The sequence below is a fragment of the Melanostigma gelatinosum genome, assembly GCF_949748355.1.
Source record: "Melanostigma gelatinosum genome assembly, chromosome: 8".
Classification (NCBI taxonomy): Eukaryota; Metazoa; Chordata; class Actinopteri; order Perciformes; family Zoarcidae; genus Melanostigma; species Melanostigma gelatinosum.
The window spans coordinates 13710683-13735092 of NC_136641.1; the positions used below are offsets into that span (position 1 = coordinate 13710683).

Here is a 24410-nt window from a genome sequence, read left to right on the forward strand (position 1 = left end):
AATTCATGAATTGTAACGGCACCGTAGGCAGCCATTACAGACTTGAATCGGTGTAAAAGTCTTCATTAGTTATACACATTTGGACAGATTGTCCCAATTGTTTCGTAAAACTGACTACGTCAAATTGTAAAGGGATCACGATTCAACAATGTTCCAGTCCATCCACAACTTCCGGATTGGATTGAGGTCTATAGACTCCGATTCGGTCATTTCCACGACTCCAACCTCTTTGCTTTGCAGCCGCTGTGGTTTGAATGGAAAATATATCTTCAGCCAAGTCGCAGTTCTCTTTCAGACTGACAGGTTTTCAGGATATCTACCGTATTATTTTTGCCCACTGCCTTCACCAGCTCTCCAGGCCAGGGCCTGCCTCTGAGTCAGAGGAAGTGGCTCTGTTCTAAATGACTTGTGGTCCATCATGGACACAAATGAGGGACTGAAAATGCAAACACATTTGGTTCGAATACAAACAAGGAAGGAAGAAACACCCTAAGCCAAAGGAAAGCCTAGTCATCTCTGACCGGGAATGGGATTTCATTGGCTTAGTCACTTGGCATGTGAAACGATTTCACATCTCAGGCATGAATCAGCACGTATGTCTTCTTTCTGATGTTTTTATTGGGTGATTCATTCACATTGTCCTTTCCGTCTTGGAAGAACAGGCTCATGACAAAAAGAGGGGAGGATGTGGGAGGATTGCAGCAGGAGAATTGTGTTATAGATAATTCTTTGGATGGCTATCTGCGTCTACAATAGTGAAGGAGGTGCTGGTCACCCTTTTCCGGCTGTTCTTCCCACACTGACATTTTAACCTACAACAAGGTAGCAACTGTAGGCTGCCAGGTTGTGAACAATACCTTCTGCTGTTCTTTCACTTCCTCATAGATGAAGGTTACTAAATGTTACAACAATTGTTCTTTATAGTATAAAATCCCCTTACTGTGCCTCCACACAGTGTTTCCTTGCCCAGCCCTGGTACAGGAATAGTAGGCAAACAAAGAGATTTTGTACGAATAAGGCTGTAACTTTGTAATTTAAGCCTTTACGTCCTTGATAAAGATACAATATAATATTTAATGCTGAAGATATAGACTTAAAGTAAGTATAAACAGAACAATTAATTGCAGAATTCATTATTTTGCAAAAGACATCGACTTGATTTTGTTGACTCAGAGTGCCGAAGCCTCAACTGACTGAGTTTAAGAATGTATTTGTTTGCACAGAACAAGGGTTGTGCATTTTATTTTCTATTTCTTGACATGCAATGCGTTTCAGCTAAAAGCCTTCCGTCCAAGTTCACATTTCAAATATAGAAATCCAATCAGAACCTCTCGAAAAGACAATTCAACTTAGTCAAATTTTAATTAAAAAAAAAAGGGAAAGGACTAAATTATTTGTATTCTCACCTTTGACAATGCAACGGTGCCCCTTTACTTTATGTAGGCCTATTCAAATTATGTTAAATTAAACTGCTATTCCTACTACTCCTACTAATCGTTTTGCTACTATTACTACTACAACCACTACTACTACTTTTACTAATATTACTTAGTTTTTCCTGCATTGTAATTCAGCGCTTAGCTTCTTTAGATAATACAGTTTAGCTTCCAACTCTGCCAGTTAAGACATTTCAACTAGAAGGGTTTTCAGCAGTGCAGGTCAATGCTTTTGGCCTTCAACATTACAGGTACTCTCCCATTTCTGTATTTTCAGCAATTTCTTGCGAATCATTTCAGCTTTCAAACGCATTTTCTGCAGGAAATACATTTTCTAATTGTAGCTACTGCCCTCTACCGAGTGGTGGACCCTCCAAGGAGACACTAATGGGATTAAATGCAGCGCTGCGGCTGTGGCGACCTCTGTCTGCCGCAGGGAGAACGACTCCACTGCTCAGCTCCGGAACTCCCGAATGGGCGACGTGAGGAGGATGGTGGCCTAAACCGCGAGTACTTTTCACAACGTTATCCTGACAGTGTAGCTACATCGTGTAATGGTGACAGACAACCGGACTCATCAGCAGCTTCACTTTTTTCTGGTGACAATAATTAACTGTTTGCCACACTGCATTAGTATTAGTATAATGTCTTTGCACCCCGGCCCCGTCAGAGTCAGTTGGGTTAAGTTACGTAGCTAGCCGTTAGCTTGTTTGTTGAACGTTACTTAGTTAGCCGAGCTGACCCTTTGTAGCACACAAGCTAGCTAATGTTTTGTTCGGTCACTAGCTTTCAGCGGCTGTCTGCGTCATCAGCACAACGGGCACCCTGACCACCCAGCCGTCTGATGGAAGGGTGAGGGAAGCCATGCTGAGGTTCCTCCACATCCCTTTAACAGGTAAGCTAATAACTGCTGGTTACGGCCGTTTATCAGTTAACGCCACCTGTGACGCAGGACCATCTAACATACATATTATGTAACGTTAACGACAGCTTACGGTTCATGTTATTATGCAACAGGATAACTTAATTTAAGTTAGCACAATTCCTTTGGTTAGCGTACGAATATATTGTAAAGAAAAAACACTATCATCTTGTATCTGTTTATTGGGGCCATCTAACGTGAGCTCAAAGTAAAGCAGTCCAATACAACAGCCCTGTAATACATGTTACCCTCATGAAGGTTATGATGGTCAGTGGTTGTTGTAGAGAGGGGCTGTTACTAATGTATGGTTATTTTGGGTTGTGGTGCTGTTGTATTGTTTTGAGGGGTATTATGATATTTTGGTCATGCCATGGCTAAATGGGGTGAACAAGGTATAGTTTTTGTAAAAATCTCAAACTACAGCCTTTCAAAATGACGATAAAGTTGAATCGACACTTCTCACTTCTTTCAACCGAAACTGAACACACTGATAAAGGGGGCATTCAATGCAGCACTGTTGTATTAGATATTATTAGTTCGTGTAATGTTAGGTGTATAATGAATTAGCGACTGCATGTTAATAGTTGACATTTCTAATTGATTTTAATTTGTATTTTTTGTTTGTAATTTCCTCACAGGCCTGTTGGGTGTTCTGTGGGATGGAGTTGCTGCTTTTGGTATGCCTGGGATTGATATAAACCTGCTGCATCCATAGCTGGTCCCACTCTCTCTCAGTGATTTTTCTCTGATCCACAGGTGGGGTCAGACTAGTGGACGGGGAGAACAAGTGTTCTGGCAGAGTTGAGTTGCTCGGCCATGGCCGGTGGGGGACTGTGTGTGACCATGGCTGGGACCTCCGGGAGGCTGATGTGGTGTGCCTGGAGCTGGGCTGTGGCTTAGCTGAATCTGCCCTTCGTGGTGCAGTGTTTGGTGCAGGCAGTGGAGAGATCTGGCTGCGGCATGTCCAGTGCTCCGGACACGAGGCCAGTTTGACACTCTGTGCTGTCGTCCTTCACAGTAACGCCTACTGCACCCATGAGAACGATGCAGGGGTGAAATGCTCAGGTGAGACCCCACTCTGTTCACGCGTTTTATCCACCAAGGAGCAGTGCGAGATGGTTGAGTGATTTCTGCTGGGTTGATTCATAGAGGCTACTCTGGTCAGTGACCAGTTGGACATGTATGCATACAAATTCATATTCATACTGCATACAATTTTCAGGAAATCTGAAATCGTAAACCAAACTCTTTTCCGTGGTGGAATGAGTTCCAAACTCAGCAGAATCCCACTCTTTCTTCAAAACTCACTTGAGGACCCATCTCTTCTGAGATTACTCTCTACCCTTATTTACATTTTATAATTTCATGATCTGATTCACATTTTGTGATTAATCTTTACTCGCAGGTACCCTTTTAATGCCCACCCTCACCCTCCTGTCACCTCACACTGTGCTCTCTCCTGGCGAGGCTGTTCGCTTCGGCTGCAGTGTTTTGCTGGGTCACCACCTCAGTGACTTCCACCTGTACAAGCATGGAGTGGCTACACCACTGGTTACACAGAGGGCGGACCAGACCCAGACCAAAGTGGAGCTGACACTGTCCGACATAGAGACTTTCCACCAGGGCAGCTACAGTTGTCTTTACAGGATCAAGGGCGGCTTCCCCCCTCAGCTGCTGAGCTCCCCACCAAGCAACTCTATAAACATCACCGTTGGTGAGTCACAACCGCATCGTCTTATCTAACTCTGTTGCACCAGTGCCCACTCCAAATGTCTGTATTACCCTGAATACCATAACCAATTCAATCCTTTTTTGAACCATCACAGTGGAACTCCTGACTCCCCAACACTGGTACAACACGTCCACCGAGGCCCCGGCTGGTTCCGTCATTAAAGGCCACAATTTTAACATCACCTGCTCCACCCTGCAGCAGTACCCTGGAGGTTCCTTCCAGCTGCGCCTGATCCGCTCCAACGGCACAGTGCGCCAGTCCCTGCCCGCCCTCAGCCCGTCCGTCACTTTCACCTTTCCCAACGCCCAGAGCTCCAACGAGGGATACTACTACTGCCTGTATCGGGTCCAGCTGGGTGGACGCACCTTTGCCTCCAGAGAAAGCCAGCCCCTGCCTATAGCCATCAGAGGTGACACTGATAGTATGATAGAGACAGATTAAAGATCAGTAACATTGGTAAAGAAAAGCATGTGTATGTGTTGCCTAAAAAAAAACAGGATACCAAATATTAATATTTATCATTTAGATTCTATGTACAGATTTGTTTTGTGTTTCTCATTTTGGACTGTATTTGAATCACATAGCCGCAGCGGTAGATGAAATCCCATTCATGAAAACCCGTCCTGTATGTAACGTCTCCTCCCCTCCTCAGACCCAGATCCAGTACTGAGTCCAATGGTGATCAGCTGGCTTGTGTCCAGCCTGACATTTGTTGTAGCTGTCATCGTTTTAATCATTGTGGCCACGGTGCTATGTAACAACAAGAAGAAGAAGCCCACTGAACTGGAGCGAGAGACCAGAACCTGTAAGTTCCTTTGTCCCTTTTCTCGATAACGTCCTGTATGTCTGCCCGGACTAATGGATGTGTTTCTGCTTACAGGTGTGGATAACACGTATGTTGCCTTATCAATTAACAAGCTATGACGGGGTATGCAGGCTACCATATCACTAAAGGTATTGAAGGTCATGATTGTTGCACATAACATACATTTTTCAATCATTTTGTTTTCGTAATTAATTTAGATCACTTTGTAGTCTGTTTTTATTCAACAAATTTTTTATTTTTTTTAGTGTCAAAATCCACATTAAATCTACTGTGATTCATTGTTGTTTCAGTGAAAACTAATATTTGATTTGTCATTGTCTGTGGGCGTATTCTGACTTGTGCCACACTACTAAATTAAAGTGAAGCATTTTGTTTCATCCTTTAAGCAGAATCACAAGTGAGAGGACGTTCAGGGGGCTCGGACAGCGTCCATCGTGGATTCAGTCGGCAGGAGACGTAACACAGAACCAAACCGCTCAGTCGGTCATCCATCCACCTCTGGAAAGAGGCACCCCCTGGACCCAGTTCAGTAGTCTGGATAAGGCAGTTTTTACTGGACTAACATTGACCTACATCACACTAAACTTCAGGCTAGTGCAGGGGTGGGCTAACTTTTTGGCTCGGGGGCCACATTGAGTTTTAAAATTTGACGGGCCGGGCCAGTAGCAGATGAATGGAGTGTTTGTGTGAACTAATATAAATTACAAGTAAAAGCCATGACCTAAAAAGAAACTTGCATTTAATTTCAGTGGGAACAGTGTTGTTGGTCACCATTTTTAACCAGTGCATCAACGTTTGGTGTCAGTTTGGTTGTGGCAATTCTCAGAACAGATCTGAGGTGTTCATCAGTTAACTGGGATCTTACACGGTATTTTTTTTATTGCATAAATGCATATTTTATCATGCACTTACTTATTAAGCAGTCATTTTTGACAGAGTTTTTAGTGTAAAGGTTAATGACTGTGGTCTTTTAAGCAGTTTGATTCTTTGAAGGGATCATACAAATATTTGACTCACAGCTAACATTATCAGAGCTCTGCTCTGTAAAGTCTTTCCTTGTCTCTCCCCCCTGTGTCACGGTGTGGGTGCATCTCACTGGCGGCAGGAAACGTATCAGAATACCCTTATTTTATTGGTTAAACTGCATCACGTGACGTGATTTACAACGCATTGGTCTGTTTTTCCTGCACAGCTGAACAAAGTGCCGTAAATGCAGGAACGGAGCGTGAATAACTCCGCTGCATTAAGCAAAGTCCGGCGACCCACTGAAAACGGGTCCACGATGAACCACCAGTTGAGAATCACTGGTCTGCAGGATCGTGACGAGCGGTGAACAGCTGTTTGTGTGGCGTGTCTTCCGTCTCTTCCTGTTTCATTCGCCAACATTCCCCTGGGTCCTAAGCCCCTCCCTGTACAGCTTGTTATCACCCTCTTTGCACCAACGTACATTTATAACAAATACCACGCGTATTACGGTAATCAGCGTTGCATATGTGTCAATGTATCGGTGCATCGCCGGTCTGTCTTTGTTCATCCTGCATCGCTCTGTTCTGTTCTTTAATGTAACGTTGCTGGAGCGTTGGAGCCTCTCCCAGCAGACTGTTGTGCTAGCAAGCAGGCTCATGAGCGATCTGTACCCAGCATGCAGTTCGGCGGTGAAATTTTATAAATGTACAATTATTAGTGTTACAAATTGTTTATGTATCTGACTGTTGTGTGCTGTGGTGTTTTTCTCTGTTAAAGAGCGTTAGTTGTGGGTTGTTAATTGTTGTGTTATGACCATGACTAGAGCTCCCTCTCAATACATATAAGACAACTAGTGCCGACAGCGCAAAGAATACATTTAGCTGCCTGTTGAAAGCAGACAGCAGTTGTTTCGGCTATGCACCGGTATAATGGTGTGTGAAGAATTCATATCATACCGGAAATAAAAGAACGGTATACTGCCCAGCCCTAGTCTTTATTATAGTTTGGGCAATTTTGTACCAATATCTGATGGGCCGGATTAAAAGGCCCAACGGCTGTATCCGGCCCGCGGGCCGTAGTTTGCTCATGCCTGGGCTAGTGGTACTGCTGGGAGATAATGGATGTGATTGGCTTTAAAGCCTTCTATTACGATGAGATGTGAACTAAAAACCACAGAAGACTGACCATGTAGATTATTTCCAGTTCAATATCTGTAGGGGTTCCAGCTAGGCTTCAGATTTGGCTACTGCCATGACACCAGATGTGTCGAGTGACTAAAAGCTGAACTGGGGAAACTGTGATGCGGATCCCTCAGGTCTGTGTAAATGCATTGTAGGACATTTGGTATTTATCACCAAGTAACACTAAAGACAGTCTCCACTAGCTTATTATGTACTCACTTCCACAGATCAATGATCCTTAAAGGATTAGAAAGTGTTTTTGTATTTTGAGTCTAACCCAATGCATCTTCTGTCATTTACAATATGTAGATCACTGCACTTGAAGTTAATAGAAGCTGTAGTTCATGAAAACATGCTGTTGTTGGAGCGTCTGGGTTCAATGAGTTTTGTTTGACAAATATTTCTGCATGAACTGTAGGTTGATTTATCGCATCAGATCCAACGACATAAGAGGGAAAATCTTTCAACATAATGGTAAATGGACTGCACTTGCGACCACTCAAAGCGCTTTCACACTACTTGTCATTCACACGCTGATGGTAGGGGCTAACATTCACACACACCGTGGGCACAATTTTGGGGTTAAGTGTCTTGGGGACACATCGACATGCGAGACATGAACCGCCGATCCTTTGAAGGACGGCTCCGCTCTCCACTAAGCCAGTTGCCCCAGTAATGCATAGTATAATTCATTTATTTCTATGTCCTCAATTACTTAAACATTGTTTTTGTAATAAAAATAAATAAATTCGAGTTTTAAGCCATTCGAGTTTTACAATAAAGTAATATTGTTACTATAACATATGTTCCTGTTTGTTGAGTCAGTGCATCAACATTTTGAAGCTTTGTGAGTTGAAATCAAATAAAGTGTCATCGGTTCGAGTCTTGAGTTCATGGTGGGTTAAGTGTCAAGCAACATACGTGAGATCTCCATCAGTGAAGACACCGTGAAGAAGGACCACTCTGAAGTTGGTCAGTTTTTGAATCCTGATGCGTCTTAAACAAATCATCATCCACCGACAAACAAGTAGTCCCCTTTGAGTATAGATCTCATCTTACTAAGATCTGGTATAAAACAAAAATGATTGCCACAGCAGAAATCAGAGGTCGAACCATCCCCATCACAGTTCAGACTGCACCAGTGTGCAGCACTAACTGTCTCAGTGATGTGGTGGCACTGTGTGGTAACCACCAGTTGCTCGTGTCAATGCTAAAATGACTGAAATGAATAATGTGTTGCAAATTCTACAGAAATGTTCATGAAACTGACAGACATGACACATGGCACCGTCTATTGTCCGAACTGGAAATAATCCGATTACACTCAAACCCAGAGTTTTAAATAAATTACTCGGCGCTTCAAATGTTTCCATATGCAAGCTCTTTTAATAGTTGAAATTATGTAACGGCAATACAAAACACATCACATCAAACTCTACAGAATGTAAAGGTTGGATAATATAAATGTAATATCTCGACTGGAACAAAGCATAAACATGTCATTACAGCTTGTACAAATGGTTCAATTCCATATTTTCAACCAAGATAAAATGTTACTTATTAAATGCTGAAAAAAAACCAATTAAATCCCAATTATTCCTACAAAACCACTTAGGCACTTGTAATACAGCTGGTCTGAACTGTACTTTTTAATATTTATTTGATAACTGACAAATGGAAGCAGTGTTTTGATACTCAACAGCAGATTGATTAATGCACTGTGACACGAGTTTAGCCGTTTGTTTGGTTTCGAAACATGGACCCAATCTGTCCTATGTATTTTAGTGCTAAGAAATATATCTAAACGTTGATTAAAATTCAGTGAAATGACAATTATCTTGATGGAAGCTCAATTTCAAACGATGGCCTATGAAGTCAGAGATTTGTGTCCAATTTTGTATGACGTGGATTAAAAAAAGGTGAGCTCTTCCCATGCAGATCATTGTGAATTGCTGAGACTTACAGTATATTTATTTGACTGAGGCTAACGACAATAAAATGGGGTTGACTGGCATGTTGCTCGCAGTTTGCGATTCTTTACGCGCAAAAACAAACCTCAGTCAACATCAAAATGTCTCTTTCTAAATATCAGACATCTTATGATAATGACATCAAGATCTGTGGAGATGTAATATGCAACTGTGGCACAATATCTGGAAATGTAATGTAATTTCTTGACATATTTAGCCCTGCAAGAAGTGGTGCATTGTGCTGTGGATGATGATCTCACTGAAACTGTCCAGGTAAGAGGAAGAAAGCTTCTCTGTGTTTCTGAGTGATATGTCCTAATAAAGTGGCATCTTCATCTTTTCTGGTAGCGGTCATATAGTAATGCTGGTTGACTATTATTCCCAGAAACATAAGCAAGCAAGTACACTGCAACTATAAAGCATACAAATATTGCATAAAGCCCAATCTCAGCAATGTCTAAAATAAAGGCATCAACCAAAACACATTCATCCAATTAAACACACACAATTGTATAATATCCACATAAACTGAGCATGAAGAAAATAATCATTCTATTGCTTTGAGGGATTCATTTGACTCCATACTGGAAAAGACTAAGTAGAGGAAGGCTGCCACAGCCAGGAAGAACACAAACTGAACCCAGAGTGGGATGAGGCGAGACGACTTCGCTGCCTTCGGAGCCTCTGGAGATTTCATGGGTGTCGGTGTCATGTAGGAGTTACTGTACGTCGACGGTTTGTCGTACATGCTGGGCCTGAAAGGGACTGTAATTATCCTTGAGCACATTCAAAAATATGTAAACATAATTGGCTAAATGTACTTGTCAACAGTAAAGTGAGTGTTACCGTTATAGTTTACATTATGCAAATGTTATTACTGATGCATTAATGTGTACATAGCATTTTACTGTTGCAGTTGGTGGTCGAGGTGGTACTCGTATAACTTTATATATTATCTGCTGTTGGGTAGTTTAGTCTGAAACCACATAATTTATAAACTCATACAATTTGGATGCAAAATCGTAATCTTTAAAGTAACCAGTCACTATAGTTGTGTAATAAATTCAGTAAATATGACAATATTTACCTCTGAAATGTAATGGGGGTATGAAGTAGCATGAAATGGAAATAGTCAAGTAAGGTACTTACAGTACTGTAGTAAAGTAAAAAAAGGTGACGCAAACGAATTTGCTAATTTTAACAGACTATTTGACTTTGTATAAATATACTTACTCATCAAAAAAATCCCTTCCTCTGTATTCAGGCGTTGGCCTTGAGTAGCTTGAGTAGGATTGCCTGCAGAGAGTAACATAAAACAGAACGTGTGGAAGCTTCTCACCAACTGAGACAACCGCAACTACTGCAAAGATGTATATATTTATACAACTTACTCATGTTCAAATTCCCTCTCGCTCCACTCTGGTCTTGACCTCATGTAAGAGCCACTAGAGAGACAAGAAGACATTTTTATTTTTCAATTTGATTGACTGAAATATAAGAAAGGCGACGAATGTTTGGAGCTGACATTAGAGGACTTAGAGAGAACTGACCTGTTTACTGCGCCTTCACTCCTGACCTGCAAACAGTGATCAGAAGTAGTGAAGTGTTACACCAGTGTTGATACAAACGCTGCATTTAATTTACATTACGTTTGATTTATATTTGTATCTCGGGCCCTTCCATGGGACACCCCTCCTCAATAAGATTAGAAAAACAAATGAGCATGTGATTGTGGTCTGTATAAATATAATTTATTTAGTTGTCAAAATCAGGCAACAAAATCTCCGACACTGGCCACTCAACCTAAAAGTTTAGGAGACCCACAAATTGTAGCTGACATGCAAAAGGCCATTTTTCCCCTAACAGTCTTCATCAAATATTTATCTTTATTTATAAGGCGAGTAATAATAATACAACGAAAAACTGCATGGACAAATTTACTTACAGGTGTACTGTATTCATAGGTGACTTCCTCTGAAATGAAAACACAAACATGAGGTTAAATGTCAGCGCAAGTCTACATTTCCATTGCACTATTACACACACAAGTCCAATAATTGCTCCCCAAGTGTATTTTGCCACCCTTAAACAAAAGACATCTGTTCATTAATACAGTTAAGAACTCATCTAGCTCGTTAGTGGTGGACCACCTGATCAACATCCTCTCTTGTTAATTAAAACACAACAGCAGCACAGATGTTTCCAGTCTTTTGGCATCTTATATAATAGACACAACTTTAGACTTTGTTTGCAACAGTACAGTTATAATAATGGCAAAATATTAGTTATAAATCTAGATTATATATTATCAGACTTCTGGTACATTTGTGGACTTGTGTATGCACTATACCGTCGCATTTATTTATCAAAGTAAAGCTTCAGTATGCAAGTGTAGGTGTTAGATAAAAGTATAAGTGACCCTCTTCTCTGTAGTAGGTTTTGTCAGATGATTCTTTCGGTCGTTTCCCTTTGGCCATGGCCTCCTTCAGCTTCTTCTCATACAGACTTCTGGTGGAGTCTGGGAACAAACAAAAAGTAATTTGAGAGACAATGAGCAAGTGTACAAAGACAAACACAAGAATTCAACCACTACAGGGGTAGAGTGAGTTAACACGTAGCGGGAGGCCTGTGAAGTTAACGTTGATTCAAAAACGGGCGCAAAGTAACCATTGAACTGTGAGTCACTCACCGACCACAGGCCCGTGCTTTATCCCGTATTCATCCAAAAGGTCGCTAATGTCCTGCGCGGATTTACTTCTCAGCGAAGACATTTTTGTAATTTGATTTACTCGTTCAGATTTCTGTGAGTTGTTATTTTTTTGGTGTGTTCCTGTTTCGTTAAGCTGTTTTGTTTCAGACCAACAATCTTAACTCCTCCCTTGGAGGAGATGACCAGTAGGAGCTCGTTTTGTGACGCGGGTGGTAGGGACAATTCTGTGTGGAGTCGAACGCTGGTTTAGAAGCATATAGAGGGTTAAACCCCGCTCTCCTTTGTTGACCCAGGTGTTGAAAACATTTGCGCTTTCCGTCAAACGGTGCATCGTTTCCGTTTGACACATTCTTCTTTTATGGTTTCGAGTCTGGTTTAGTTCCAGAAATATAGCAGCGCCACCCGCTGTTTTATTATATTCAAATACACAAATACAGGAAGTAGTAAGAAAGTAAGTAAGCTTATGTTTTTATTAGCGACAATGAGAACACAGTATAACAGCAACTATCTAAAATAAACCCACTTTACATACTGTTGCATAGTTTAAACTGTAGCAATGTATTGTATATTTTAAGTTCAATTTTGTATGTAAAAACTTGTATCTGCAAAGCAATTAAATATAACGCAGAGTCTTTGTAAAAGGGTACAACATTTCCCTCTGTGATGATGAAGAGAAGAAGTATCTCAAAACTGTAAAGTACTTTGGTAAATGTACTGAATTATGGTCCACCACATTAGAGGCCTTAGATTTAGGCCTCTTTAGCCCTGATATAATCTACATAAAAAGTGGGAATATGATTTATCTACAGATACATCAGCATCATTGTAAACAAAGATCCATCTTTATTAAGCACACAATTGCATGTAACAGACAACAGCACTTTACATTGCATTTTTACAAGACAATATTGTCACTTTTGGATTTTTCTTTCATCCGCCGTAAGCATGTGAACAAATTTCAATGACCACAAATTAGGCTTTGACCTAAAAGAATGACACATGGCGGAACCAGCCTGCTTGGTCCGTGGCAAACCAGAACATCAGCAGTCCCGTCAGTATCACCAGACCCATCTTCAGTGTCAGCTTCAGCATGTTGAAGCACTGCAGGAACAAAGGACAGGGCAGAGAGGCAAAAGTAACTCAACAATTCAGAAACGAATGAACAAAGTGAATGTCCAGTAAACGCCAGTGAGTACACACTTTGTGTTTCTTGGTACAGATGTGTGTGTCGCTGATATCTGGCACGTTCTCTGGTAGCTGAGTGTTTGGGGGGTCACAAGCCTGTGACATTTCCGTGGCGTTGTCGAGCTCCTTCAATTCCTGGACAAAGGCAAAGCAGTTAAGAAATCTAGTTTATCTGTTCATGTATTTGTATATATTTTTTCATGTGTGCTTATATGTGTCCACATGCAAACCTCGGATGTCTCTGCAGAGCTCAGGTCCTCCTCCCCGTCTGTGGAGCTGCTGAGAAACAAGGAAGCAGACACGGTTGTGTTTTGTTTGGATCTGTCGTTGCTCAAGTTGTAGTTTTTGTTCAAGAAAAAAAAAGGTTAAGTACTAGGAGTCCTGCTCACCTGTCAGTTTCATAGTGAATGACTTGAGACAATGGATCTGCACAAAATTGAACTTTTATCTGTCTTCCTATAGAAATGCACAAATAGAAACTTATAAATCGTTTGAAAATGTGATTCCATGTAGACGATAATATGCTTCATTATCTTCACTCACCTTCTCTTTCATTCTCTCCGTCGCTGTCATCATAAAACTCGTAGAAAGCCTTGATTCTCTGCTGCTCTTTTTCCCAGTCCCTCTCCTCTTCGTCCTCGTCCTCGTCGTCTCCCAACTGTCCAGTCTCCATGATCCCAGAGGCTTCTGGTTCAGCGTTAAAGAAGAAGCTATCATCCAGGGATCCCTGGTTGGAGGGGTTTGTTGTTTTTGCACTGTGTACCACTGAGTGGCTGTTGCCGTCTTCTGCAGGAAGCTGAGTCACATCTGAAAGCGGTGCATCCGCTTCATCTGTGTCCTCTGCGGTTAACAGGTCTTCAGACAGACGGGTATCAGCTGTTAACACGTCTAGATTCCAATGAATGTGGAAATCTGCTGGATCCACTCTGTTGTAGTCGTCAGAAGATGCTGCATCGTCTGGACACATGAGTTCCACATCACTCCCTTTTTCTTGGAACTCATCATCACTGGAGGTGTAGGAATCACTCTCACCTGTCTCACCTCCATCATCAACCCCTGTTACAGCTGCATCACCGGACACCTTCTCCACAAAGTCTTTTTCTCCATTAGCCACGTCCAGGCTCCTGAACTCACTGGCATCCACCTCTAAATCTCTGCTGTACAGATACCCGTCCCCCTCCTCACCAGTGTCCTCAGCTCTCCCCATCCGCGTGACGTCTGTTACAGCTCCTTCCAGGCAGGTGTTCTGCTTTGTGATTGAATCGCTGTCGGATGCACAAGCCGAGGCCTTTGACTGGTGATCCTTCTCTTGATTTATGTCTCCATCTTTGACATATTCACATGAGGAAAAGTCTGAGGGATAATCTGCAAAGCTCTCACCTGCATCTTGGTGCTCCTCCCCTGAGAAATCCTTCATTTTCTCTCCATATTTCTCACGATCAACTTCAGCAATAAGGTGCTGCAGACTTTGCACGGATATTTCTGGAAACTCCAAATTGGCTTTCGCTGGTTCCTCTCCTGGTCCTATATCATCTTCCTCATCTTCCTCCTCATCCTCCTCCTCCTCTTCCTCCTCCTCCTCGTCTTCTCCAGAGCCTTTCTCTTCAGTCTCTTCTTCTGAGCTTGTGTAATCCTCCGGTGTTTTGTCCCTGTTCATGACCCCTACACCTTCAAGGTCCTCTTCGCTTTTATCATCACACTGCTCTTCATCGACATTTTCAGCCATGTATATATTTGTAGTTTCCATGTTCGACAAAACTGCAGTTTGACCAGTTGCTTCCTGTTGCAGAGCCCCGTCTTCCTTTGTTGGTGCGTTTTCTTGAGAGATGTCTGTTTTGACTGCCTCACATGTTTCATCGAAATTAAAATTCTCAAAGTCCAAATCTTCATCAGGGAATGATGGAACAGCTGTTTCTGTGACAACATCATCATTTGAAAATTAAATACTTTCATAACTAGTTTCAAAAGAAAAGTAAATACAACAGTACTGAGACATATAAGATGTATTTCTTACCTGAAAAAGCATCACGAAGCAGATCAGCGAAACGTTGTTCCATCTTTTCAAACAGGGAAAACAATAGTTTATATTGTACAAGTTATATCAAGACAAACATTACTGCCACAGATAATCTCTTCTCGGAAAGGAAGAGAGCGCAATGTATCTCTCGTCTGTTGTTGGTGCGTGTGGCTTCCTGTCAACCAGACGTTGCATAAATTACACAATAAATTCAATGTTATATATTTGGCTACATATATAACTACAAATGTCAATATCACGTAAGCCGTACCATAAAGCTGCAGATAATCAAAATGTTGTGTGTCTAAAAAGTGAAATTGCAAAAGTAATGTTTTGCGTTGCTTCGGGAACTTACCTTCATGAGCTCATGAAATGATGTCAGCTTTGATGTGGTCTTGCTTTCAGATGCACAGTATAAACTGCAGCACTTGTTCCTTCATGCTGAAGCAACTCATGTGTATGGTGTCTTGTATAACTGAGATGAATACAGTGCCACTTAAGTGATGAGTTAGAGTCGTGCATTTTTTTGAACTTTGATTTATTTTGACAACTAAAATCCAGTAAAACGGCAGTTAAGATCCGGCATCCTGGTTTGTTGCTGGTTGTCCTACAGCTCACTGCGGAGGAGGTAGCGGTGGTTCGGCTTCAGGTCAACTTCTACAGGAAAATGATCACTCACCGCAAGAGCCTGAAAGTGCCATCAGAAGGAATTAATCTTCATTTTAGGAATATAACTGAATTAAAGAAGTGTATGTGTATATATGACATGTTTACCTCCTCCTCTGTCAGATGGAAATTCTTCTTAAAGTTGAACGGTTGAGCTGAACCTGGCACTATACTGGAAATAATCTCACGTCCGTGGACAATGATCCTGAAAAGTCCGAAATTGTGTATTTGACATTATCCTGCAGCAGAAAGCCTTTCACAATAATCTTAAATCATTATAAGACGATACATGCATTTAATTGTTGAGCACTTCTTCAGTGACCTTATGTGATTCAGTTTTCAGCAGTCACTGACCTGTCATAGGCACAGTGCGTCTTCTCACGGACAGTCGTGTCTTGCTCATCTCCAATTAACCAGCGGAAGTTTGGGTCACTCCTCAAGCGCACAGCTCTCCAGCCCTTGATGGTGACGTAGCTGCAGCCGGCGTTGAGGTCCCCTAAGATCATCACATTCTGGGTGAATGAAAAGAGGCAAAAGGGGAAGTTCATCAGACAAAAGATACTCATGAATGTGGTCATATGTGGGAGAGAGAAACCAATATGAAGCTAAGCTGAGCAACTCTGACCAAGATACACATTTTAAAAAATGACCAAAAAAAGTGAAAAGAATATATATATAAATACACTGTATTTAAATGATGATGATGGTTTAACCTACATCAGTCTTCCACTTCTTGTAAATCCCTTTGAAGACAGTGTACAGTTCATTAATCTCCTTCATGGCGCTTCTTGGACTGGTGTGCTGCCCAATCAGGACCAAATCCTTCACCACTGCAAAATAACAGCAACCGCCCAAAAGACAAACATTTGTGACACATCTTCAATTCAGGTGTTTACAAGCAAACTTCAGTCTTTTCTTAGTTTTGCTCATATGGTGTGATCATACACATACAATGTTCACATGTAACATAGAGGACCCTGATTATTAATATCTTTGTATATATTTTTTAGAAACCCTGAATAAGGTGTTTATATCCACCTAACATCCAGTTCTTTAAAACCCAGGAAATGAAACTGGCCTCAGATAATAGCTGGGATAATAGTGTGTGCTAATGTGGCTACTTTCTTCTTCTGTATAATTCCAAAGATGCCTTTTGCTTCATCGTACATGTCGTTGGGGAGTGGAAGCGAATGATGAAAGGCTCTCTGGAGAAAACATCTGTTTCATTGGTTCCTTCTTCTAGTTTAGGATACTGATAATGCTCTTTGACCGTCAGCACATTGCTCCTGGAGAAGATGAGAGAGGAAAAAACAACATTAAGGATGTCATGTTAATCTGACATGTTCATCTGAGCACTAGGTGGTGTTTGATTATGGGTCACCTGTAAATGTAGACATACTGCTCCTTGTAAGTCTTCCTCCCCAGTCTTTCACTTTCCACATAGGAGTACGAGTTGGATTTGTCAAACCTGCTGATGTCCACATAAATGAGAAGTTTAAAGCTGCAGTTGTGAAAGAGGCTTCACCAGATCTTTTAGATGAGCAGTTTTTGAATCAAACAAAACTCTTACCTGTTGAGATCCCGAACCAAAGCTTGTATTGCTGCTCCTTTAGAGTCTCGGACCTCCTGAATAAGACACAAGTCGCACCGAGAAAGAATCTTGGGAGCAAAAAAAAGAAAAAGAAAAGATCTGTCAGTTACCTAGTTCTGCGTGGATATTGCTCCAGTTGTTGTACAATAGAGTAGGCCTACCTTTAGAAGAATCCCCATAACCTTCTTGTTGTTTGCCTTTGATTCTCCAAAGCTCTGAACATTGAAAGCGCAGATCTTCAGGGAAGATGCGGCGTTCAACACACACAACCCCACAACAAACAGCAGAACAGCAGTCCTCATCTTGTGGAGGATTGTCACTCTGTAAGTAAAAGAGAGTTTTGCAAGATCCGCCCTCTCATGTTGTGAAACATGTTTAAAAAAAACCCCTCGTCACTCATCAGCATCTACTTTGCAGCCTCTTACCTTCAGTGCCAGTTTCAACCAGAGACTGACCTCAGTCCAGCAAAGATCCATCTCGTCAATGAGCTGTGGAGTATTTGGGGGAACATGCAGGTAAACGTGTGTGTGGTGGATGTGCTGTGTCAGTGCCTGTTGAGAATAGAGCTTTATCTGGAACAGTTAAAACCGCAGAATACAATGAACAATCGTGTGCTTTGTCTCTGGGCTTGAGTGTAATCGGACAATAGACGGTGCCATGTGTCATGTCTGTCAGTTTCATGAACATTTCTGTAGAATTTGCAACACATTATTCATTTCAGTCATTTTAGCATTGACACAAGCAACTGGTGGTTACCACACAGTGCCACCACATCACTGAGACAGTTAGTGCTGCACACTGGTGCAGTCTGAACTGTGATGGGGATGGTTCGACCTCTGATTTCTGCTGTGGCAATCATTTTTGTTTTATACCAGATCTTAGTAAGATGAGATCTATACTCAAAGGGGACTACTTGTTTGTCGGTGGATGATGATTTGTTTAAGACGCATCAGGATTCAAAAACTGACCAACTTCAGAGTGGTCCTTCTTCACGGTGTCTTCACTGATGGAGATCTCACGTATGTTGCTTGACACTTAACCCACCATGAACTCAAGACTCGAACCGATGACACTTTATTTGATTTCAACTCACAAAGCTTCAAAATGTTGATGCACTGACTCAACAAACAGGAACATATGTTATAGTAACAATATTACTTTATTGTAAAACTCGAATGGCTTTTTATTGCGTACTTACGCTCCCTTGTTTTGTTTACTGAGAGCAACAGCTGAAAGAAATATGTTTTGTCTTTGCCTAATGGCCTTTTATGTGTTTTGTATGACTTTTTAATAATTAAAGGTGGTGCTATTGACCAATCAAGCTGTTTACAGTACATAGGATACTTCCTGTGTTCTTACTGCTGACTATTGTGTTGATATTGTTGACACACAACTTCTTAAAATCGTATTAACCTCAGCCAACTTGTGACATTTGCTTTAACATGTTTTCATTGTTGGAATACATTACAAAGACATTTTTCATTCACATTCAATTACATTTTGACTTTCTGCAAACATCCTACACATGTCAACACAACATTTTCAAAAATACTTTGAGCTCTAAGTCTGAAATGTTTTGAAATACAAAATGATCAACAAACTACATCCTGTGTTTCTTTAAAACAAAGCAACACAACAACAAAGAACAATGTTACTGAGCAGTGACATTGTCATATCGGTCTAAAACAGCCCGAGTGTTGAGGAGACGCCATGTCCTTGAGATAGTTTTCAATACGTGTTTCTATGTCTGAGTACAGGTCTTCAACTTGCTCCCTGAAAGGAGGATGCCACACCCACAACATGGCAACCCTCGCCACAGCAAGGAGAAGAAGGAAGGTCACAAACACTTTCCACCAGGAGCCACACCGTGTCTAAAGAAAGTGGGAAAAACATGTGAAGAAACGTCAAGTTATCTGTATATATATACAGTATATATATTTACATATATATTAAGCTGATTTGGTCAATGCAGCAAAAATGCAGCAAAAATAAATTGTGACAATGTAAGGGCAAATGAGCATTTGAGTACAGCAAGGACATTTAGTATCAAATTCCCCTAAACCCACACACACATATATAGACACACACACACACACACACACACTCACCGGTCTCCTGCTGCGGTGGCTGAGTTGCCGGAGCTCGTCCCTGCACTGCGACAGCCGGGCCTGGCTGGACTGACACTCCTGCTCCATGGCATGCAGCTCTGTCTGCAGCTCCTCGCACTGTGTGCACATTTTGTTTCTAGTAAGGAGGGCAAGTAATATAAAATGCATCTTGATAAATATTTTTTAAATAGATTTGACACTCATTTATGAAATGTATTAGGGAAGTAGAGGGTAGTGAGTAGTGTGGAAGCTGAGTTACCGTAATTTATGATTTACTTTGTCAATAAATACAAATTAAATTATCATTATGCATCAGTGCAAACATTGTAGAAATCCTAAATGATTGCGATATTATCTTTGAGTCATTTAGTGTGAATTCATGAATATCTAATTTTGTGAAACAACTAACTCAAACAAAAGGTTGAGCTTGTGAATGTGCTGCAGTGCACTGTGATGTCTCCACTTCACCTCTCTCTCTTTGAGCCCGAGTTTCTCCTGAGTGTGACGGAGCTGCTCCTCCACCTGAGAGTCTCTCCTCGCCGTCAGTCGTGGCTCTGCTTCTTCTGACGTCAGAAGGCCCTGCATCATGGAGCCCTGGCTCTCCTTGCTGCCGTCTAGGAGATAGAAAACTGTTTGAATAAATGAACCATGTTGCCTTGTACTCTGTATGAACACATGACTCTAAGGTCTAGGGGTCTTGCCTCTGAGTTGCTGGATTTCCTCTCTTAAAATCTGATGGTCTTCTTCCAGCAGGCCAATGTTGTACTGTAGTTCCTTCTTCTCTTGTCGCAATGACACCACCTCCTCCCTCAGCTCGGCCTCTCTGGTTCTGGACAGCTGCACAGGACACACGTTTTTTCACAACCATACACATTGAAACTTCTGGCCATCCACATGGTCACTGACTGCCATACCTCCACTTGGCTTTGCAGCTGTTGCAGCTGTTCATTACTGAGGTGTTGGTTCTCCCTAAGCTGTCCAGAGCTCAGCTTCAGCTCCTCACAAAGGCTCTGCCACCTCACTGCCTCTTCCTTTCTCGTAACTAGCGCTTCCTGATGGCAAAAAAACAAAACAAGTCAATGACATCGATGTGCCTTTCAAGATAGTCAAATAGAAATGTTGTTTATCATTTGGGTTAGAAGCTAATTATTTGACCTGCATTGTCTCAGACTTGATGAGCGCCTCAGTTTTCTCCTGTGTGACCTTCTGCAGGGCGACCAGGGCCCTCTCCTCATACACCAGCTTCTGCTTCTCCATCTGTATCACCAGTTTCTTCACTCCATCCTTTGGAAACTTCTATGAGGACACAACGCTGTTGAGTTAAACCTACAAGCGCTTACCAAACCCAGAGTAGACACTGGACTAACACTGCGTGACAGAGTGATGAGCAGGTCGGCTGCTTCAGGAAGGATCGTTTGGGTTTCTGCATTGAAATGATGTTTTAAAAAAGATTTTTTTTTAAACACTCAGTGTTTGCATCTTTACCACCAGCTGTTGTTCTTACCTGCAGGCAGACTTGCAGCTGCGCCTCCAGAGCCTTGATCTTGTTTCTCAGCAAGTCTTCACTGCAGCGAGCCTGTGTGGGTTAGAAAGGAAATGACTGACTGTCACGCTGTGGCCTGCAGATGGAAAATGAATGGTTCATCTAGAATCTGTGACAGTATGTTCTTTCACTGTCGACACTCACTGGTGCACAAAGGGAACTTGCAGTGAGCCTCAAGAAAGATCACAATGTCTGCATGTGCCGCAGCAATAAACTGTTTTGAATTCAAAAGCATATATAACATATAGGTTGCCTGATAACAACATACCTGACTGAGAAAGAAAAAGCATGCATTATTTAAACAAAATCAACTTCTAGATCCACTGCTGTTCAAATCCAAAATTTAAAAACTATTAAACAAAAAAAGGAAACACCAATATTTCCCCTTCATTCATTACAGCTGGAGTAGCCAAAAGAGAGCTAATGAGGATTCATAGCACCTATAGCTGCTGACTTGTCACACCCTTCCTGTATGAGAATGACAGCTTGCACTCCTCCTATGCAGGAGGTTAGAGCAGAAGCAGGAAGCTCCAAACCACAGACTGCATAGGCCTTCCTGGGGTAGCAGCCAACATACGCGACTTTGACGAAGACATTTTCAGTTTAATATCAATGGAGCCAAAAACAACAACATGAGCTTATAAAACAGGAGATATGTGTTTGGCATTTGGAAACTGTAACTGTGACACCCTGGGGGTGTGCTTGATGATAGGCTGTACATACGGATGCAGAGTCTTACCGTCCATATTTTGTTCGAGGAGTTCACGAGGTTTGACGTGCTCTCCTGGAGGGCGGCAAGCTTCTTCTTCATGGCCTCCTCTCTCCACAGAGCCTCCTGGTAGAAAACAGACAGCAGAGGAGAGAAGAGAAACAAAGCAAAACTGTTTAACTTTTGCTTATTAACAGCCACTGTAGCAACAAGTGACATGGGAGGATTGTGAGTGGTAAAAGGTAGTGTAACAGTAAGACAGGAGGAGAAAAAACACAAACTTATGTCAGTAATGTCAGTTATAAAGCAAAATCTAGCTACCCTTTGCTAACATTAGCCACCATAAGCTTCAGTTCATACCAGACCAAGTGAGGCTGTATCAGTAAAACTCTTGAGTGTGTTCAGCTGAGAAAGGCTGAGTTTTATGGCTTGTGAATTTAACTTTTCATTCATTAGAGGAAGAATGTTTTATTTAATCTCTCAAAAGTGACATCGTCCTGACTTAAAGAACAAACAGCACAGAATTGATTTGAAAAAGAATTGTTATGTTTACCTCCAAGTAGTCAGTTAAACTCTGAAGATCCTATTATATGTGAGATAAGAGACATCAAAAACAGTTACATTTTATTAAATCTTAGTTTTCTAATATGCAAGTTATAGATTTTAAAACCCCATTTAATAAAGCAACAGTTTGAAACTTACTGACTCCTTGACAGTGACGTGACCTGACCTGCACAGAAGAAAATATCTCAATATAAAAATAGGAAACACGATCACAGCTGCCTCTGATATCAAATTTGAGATTTAAATTCAACCCACTCTGTCTGCACACTGGTCTCTCGCTGTGTATTCTTTTGGAGAATATTTTCAGTTTGGATGGAGAATTTTTGGTGAATCTTTTCTGCATGGATGAATGTTTTGATGCTTGTCTTTTGAGCTTTGAGAGAAAGTAAAAACAACATTATTAGTGGGCCAATGAAAGATAATTTGACAGTCTCTAATCAAAATGTTATAGGCAAGCTATTTACCATTAATACTATTCTCTCTTTTATCTGTGCTTTTCGCCCTGTGCTGGTTTGATTCCTTTATTGCTGGTGTGGAGGAAGATGCTTGCTTCCTTGCATGGCCTTTCTCTTGGCTCATCAGTGTTACCTGTTCTGTCCATAATGAAGCCTGGGGAAATAAGGAGAGAGAAGATGATGCAGGTATTATTACTCCTGTGGACGTGGAAAGATTAAACATGGTTCTAGTGAAATAACACTAATAACGTCAAAGGATATTACCCAGTTGCTGGTGCTTGGGCCTTCAGTTACGCTACAGTTTGGTGTTAAAATCATCATTGTATGCCTCCCTTTATCGGTTGGAGTATTTTGGACATTTGTATGCAAAGTCTCTGACTTGCTGATTGGACTGTATTGTTTCATTAAAAATGTCTTTGGTGAAGGTTTTCTCCCAGAATAATAGTTTGTAGTATTCAAACCACACGGCTCTGGGCTCACTGATCTCCTCCTCAGAAATTCAAGTTGCCTCTTTTCCTTCAGTTCATTCTTGATCAGTCTTGTGTTCAACTCTCTCGTAGGGCTGCGACATGAAGTCACGTTGTTGCGTCCTCGCAGGTGTTCACGTTTCTCTGCTCTGATGTCCACTATTTGTTCAAAGTGTTTCACTGGGGAGAGCTGTATACATCTGACAGTCAGGGCGTCCATGGCAGCCCCTCTGGCTGTTACAGTGTCCCGAGCCTACAACGAAAATGCATCATGAATTTAATTAGAATTGTTTTAAATTATAAAAAATACAGTACGTTAACATTTCAGTTGAAATCATACAATCTACTGATGTGGATCAAATGTTATAGGTAGCTGAAAAATATTACTGAATGACGTGTTTCAGGTGCAAAATGACGGTTCAGACAGTACACATGAAGATAAGCTGTATATAACAGTTCAGGTTTTTTCATTTACATGGAAAACACAGTGTTTGAAATATGCCCTTAAACGTCTGTGGTATCAATTTGTATATCTCAAACACTAAAAAAGAATATAAAGAAAGAGAGTTTGTGTTTGGGCTCCAAAGGTATGTGAGCAGCATGCATAAAATAAAGCAAAATTCAAAACCTCAACAGTATATTTTACATTTCGGATGCTCTGTGTGGCAGCAATGCATTTGACCATGCAGGTCAGTTCAAGTAGAAGCAGTAGTAGTAGGTCGTATAGTTATAGTTGTAGAAACAGTGAATGTAATGTAGATGTTACAGTGGTTGCAATTTTGTTGTTGTTTATCAGAAAGCTCCTTTAACACTGAGTATCAGAGTTATCAAAGATAGACTAGGCTCTGGAAAGTGTAGATTGTGGAGGGAAAATATTCAAGATAATGCAAAGGAAGTATGTTGCTTGATAAGCAACAAACCATGGCAGATCTTACCTACAATGCCATCTCATTCAGTGGGGAAAAGTCTTCACGAGGCGATTGAGAAGTTATCCATTTTCTCACTCTTCTGAAATAGTGTCCGGAGGTTTTGTCTGTTTCACATGGAGCTGTTTCTGTTGAGCATAATTTTACAGGAAGTGAAGTGCACCACAGCGTCATATGTTCCTCTATCTCACCAGCCACTCGCATCAAACTGATGCCATACACGGGTGGGCCCCAAGATTACACACAGACTGAGACAATTCCCCCTACATGCAGCCTGGGATAAAACCCACCACATGGGAGAGAGAGCTGTGTGTGTGGTTGCCTCGTGGAAATATACATTATTTTTAATAAAACCAGTCAGATTTTCATTTAAATGAGTTGAGAAGCTGTAAATGCCATGAGTTTCATCATTTGCTGGTGGTGTGTAGGCCTATTT

At 41.4% G+C, this 24410-nt stretch overlaps 5 protein-coding genes across 10 annotated transcripts; 1 reads left to right on the plus strand and 4 right to left on the minus strand.

Moving 5' to 3' along the window:
* Nucleotides 1–1893: 1893 nt before the first annotated feature.
* LOC306781543 (uncharacterized protein) lies at nucleotides 1894–7921 on the plus strand. 3 transcript variants are annotated; one of them, XM_079274437.1, is made up of 9 exons: nucleotides 1894–2035; nucleotides 2223–2331; nucleotides 2997–3035; nucleotides 3115–3423; nucleotides 3764–4072; nucleotides 4185–4499; nucleotides 4743–4895; nucleotides 4971–5044; nucleotides 5282–7921. In XM_079274437.1, exons 1-8 carry the CDS (start codon nucleotides 1991–1993, stop codon nucleotides 5012–5014), a joined length of 1323 nt encoding a protein of 440 aa, XP_079130563.1. In that variant the 5' UTR covers nucleotides 1894–1990; the 3' UTR covers nucleotides 5015–5044; nucleotides 5282–7921. The 3 variants fall into 3 exon arrangements, with proteins under 3 accessions (XP_079130563.1, XP_079130561.1, XP_079130562.1); XM_079274435.1 differs by having other exon boundaries at nucleotides 5303–7921; XM_079274436.1 differs by having other exon boundaries at nucleotides 5306–7921.
* Nucleotides 7922–8291: 370 nt separating this feature from the next.
* Nucleotides 8292–11884, minus strand: LOC306781416 (uncharacterized protein). The gene is made up of 7 exons (XM_079274267.1): nucleotides 11723–11884; nucleotides 11453–11551; nucleotides 10979–11007; nucleotides 10584–10609; nucleotides 10425–10478; nucleotides 10267–10329; nucleotides 8292–9788 (listed from the first exon to the last, which is right to left on the minus strand). Exons 1-7 carry the CDS (start codon nucleotides 11802–11804, stop codon nucleotides 9581–9583), a joined length of 561 nt encoding a protein of 186 aa, XP_079130393.1. The 5' UTR covers nucleotides 11805–11884; the 3' UTR covers nucleotides 8292–9580.
* Nucleotides 11885–12562: 678 nt separating this feature from the next.
* LOC306781491 (uncharacterized protein) lies at nucleotides 12563–15074 on the minus strand. Of its 2 annotated transcripts, none has more exons than XM_079274368.1 (6): nucleotides 14943–15074; nucleotides 13472–14842; nucleotides 13318–13384; nucleotides 13159–13204; nucleotides 12944–13063; nucleotides 12563–12844 (listed from the first exon to the last, which is right to left on the minus strand). In XM_079274368.1, exons 1-6 carry the CDS (start codon nucleotides 14983–14985, stop codon nucleotides 12728–12730), a joined length of 1764 nt encoding a protein of 587 aa, XP_079130494.1. In that variant the 5' UTR covers nucleotides 14986–15074; the 3' UTR covers nucleotides 12563–12727. The 2 variants fall into 2 exon arrangements, with proteins under 2 accessions (XP_079130494.1, XP_079130493.1); XM_079274367.1 differs by having other exon boundaries at nucleotides 13159–13207.
* Nucleotides 15075–15552: 478 nt separating this feature from the next.
* Nucleotides 15553–17504, minus strand: dnase1l1l (deoxyribonuclease I-like 1-like; the record flags this gene model as incomplete). Its single annotated transcript, XM_079274352.1, has 8 exons — nucleotides 15553–15633; nucleotides 15720–15816; nucleotides 15966–16123; nucleotides 16329–16441; nucleotides 16779–16897; nucleotides 16993–17079; nucleotides 17182–17270; nucleotides 17364–17504. The coding sequence occupies 8 exons, from the start codon at nucleotides 17502–17504 to the stop codon at nucleotides 15553–15555; spliced, it is 885 nt and encodes a 294-aa protein (XP_079130478.1).
* Nucleotides 17505–18280: 776 nt separating this feature from the next.
* On the minus strand, nucleotides 18281–24111 carry traf3ip3 (TRAF3 interacting protein 3). Of its 3 annotated transcripts, none has more exons than XM_079274176.1 (14): nucleotides 23988–24111; nucleotides 22846–23301; nucleotides 22591–22735; nucleotides 22382–22499; nucleotides 22265–22292; nucleotides 22116–22145; nucleotides 21593–21688; nucleotides 20815–20886; nucleotides 20466–20606; nucleotides 20225–20362; nucleotides 20012–20147; nucleotides 19779–19924; nucleotides 19311–19427; nucleotides 18281–19073 (listed from the first exon to the last, which is right to left on the minus strand). In XM_079274176.1, the coding sequence occupies exons 2-14, from the start codon at nucleotides 23266–23268 to the stop codon at nucleotides 18873–18875; spliced, it is 1791 nt and encodes a 596-aa protein (XP_079130302.1). In that variant the 5' UTR covers nucleotides 23269–23301; nucleotides 23988–24111; the 3' UTR covers nucleotides 18281–18872. The 3 variants fall into 3 exon arrangements, with proteins under 3 accessions (XP_079130302.1, XP_079130301.1, XP_079130303.1); XM_079274175.1 differs by having other exon boundaries at nucleotides 23984–24098; XM_079274177.1 differs by having other exon boundaries at nucleotides 19311–19446; nucleotides 23984–24098.
* Between the last annotated feature and the right edge of the window lie 299 nt (nucleotides 24112–24410).

Bases quoted from the DNA above. Each gene is read 5' to 3' on its own strand.
- traf3ip3 (XM_079274176.1), bottom strand. From the start codon at position 23,268: ATGGACGCCCTGACTGTCAGATGTATACAGCTCTCCCCAGTGAAACAC. The intron at 22,500-22,590 runs GTAAATAGCTTG...TTTCTCTCAAAG, and splicing joins AAGAGAGAATAGTATTAATG to CTCAAAAGACAAGCATCAAA. The intron at 21,689-22,115 runs GTAAACATAACA...GTTTTCTACCAG, and splicing joins GTTTAACTGACTACTTGGAG to GAGGCTCTGTGGAGAGAGGA.
- LOC306781543 (XM_079274437.1), top strand. From the start codon at position 1,991: ATGGTGACAGACAACCGGACTCATCAGCAGCTTCACTTTTTTCTG. The intron at 2,036-2,222 runs GTGACAATAATT...TTCGGTCACTAG, and splicing joins AGCAGCTTCACTTTTTTCTG to CTTTCAGCGGCTGTCTGCGT. The intron at 2,332-2,996 runs GTAAGCTAATAA...ATTTCCTCACAG, and splicing joins CCTCCACATCCCTTTAACAG to GCCTGTTGGGTGTTCTGTGG.
- LOC306781416 (XM_079274267.1), bottom strand. From the start codon at position 11,804: ATGTCTTCGCTGAGAAGTAAATCCGCGCAGGACATTAGCGACCTTTTG. The intron at 10,610-10,978 runs GTAAGTAAATTT...CACTGTTTGCAG, and splicing joins CCTATGAATACAGTACACCT to GTCAGGAGTGAAGGCGCAGT. The intron at 10,479-10,583 runs GTCAGTTCTCTC...TTGTCTCTCTAG, and splicing joins AGTGAAGGCGCAGTAAACAG to TGGCTCTTACATGAGGTCAA.
- LOC306781491 (XM_079274367.1), bottom strand. From the start codon at position 14,985: ATGGAACAACGTTTCGCTGATCTGCTTCGTGATGCTTTTTCAG. The intron at 13,208-13,317 runs GTGAGCAGGACT...CTTGTTTCTCAG, and splicing joins ATTCACTATGAAACTGACAG to CAGCTCCACAGACGGGGAGG. The intron at 12,845-12,943 runs GTGTGTACTCAC...TTGTTCCTGCAG, and splicing joins TCTGTACCAAGAAACACAAA to TGCTTCAACATGCTGAAGCT.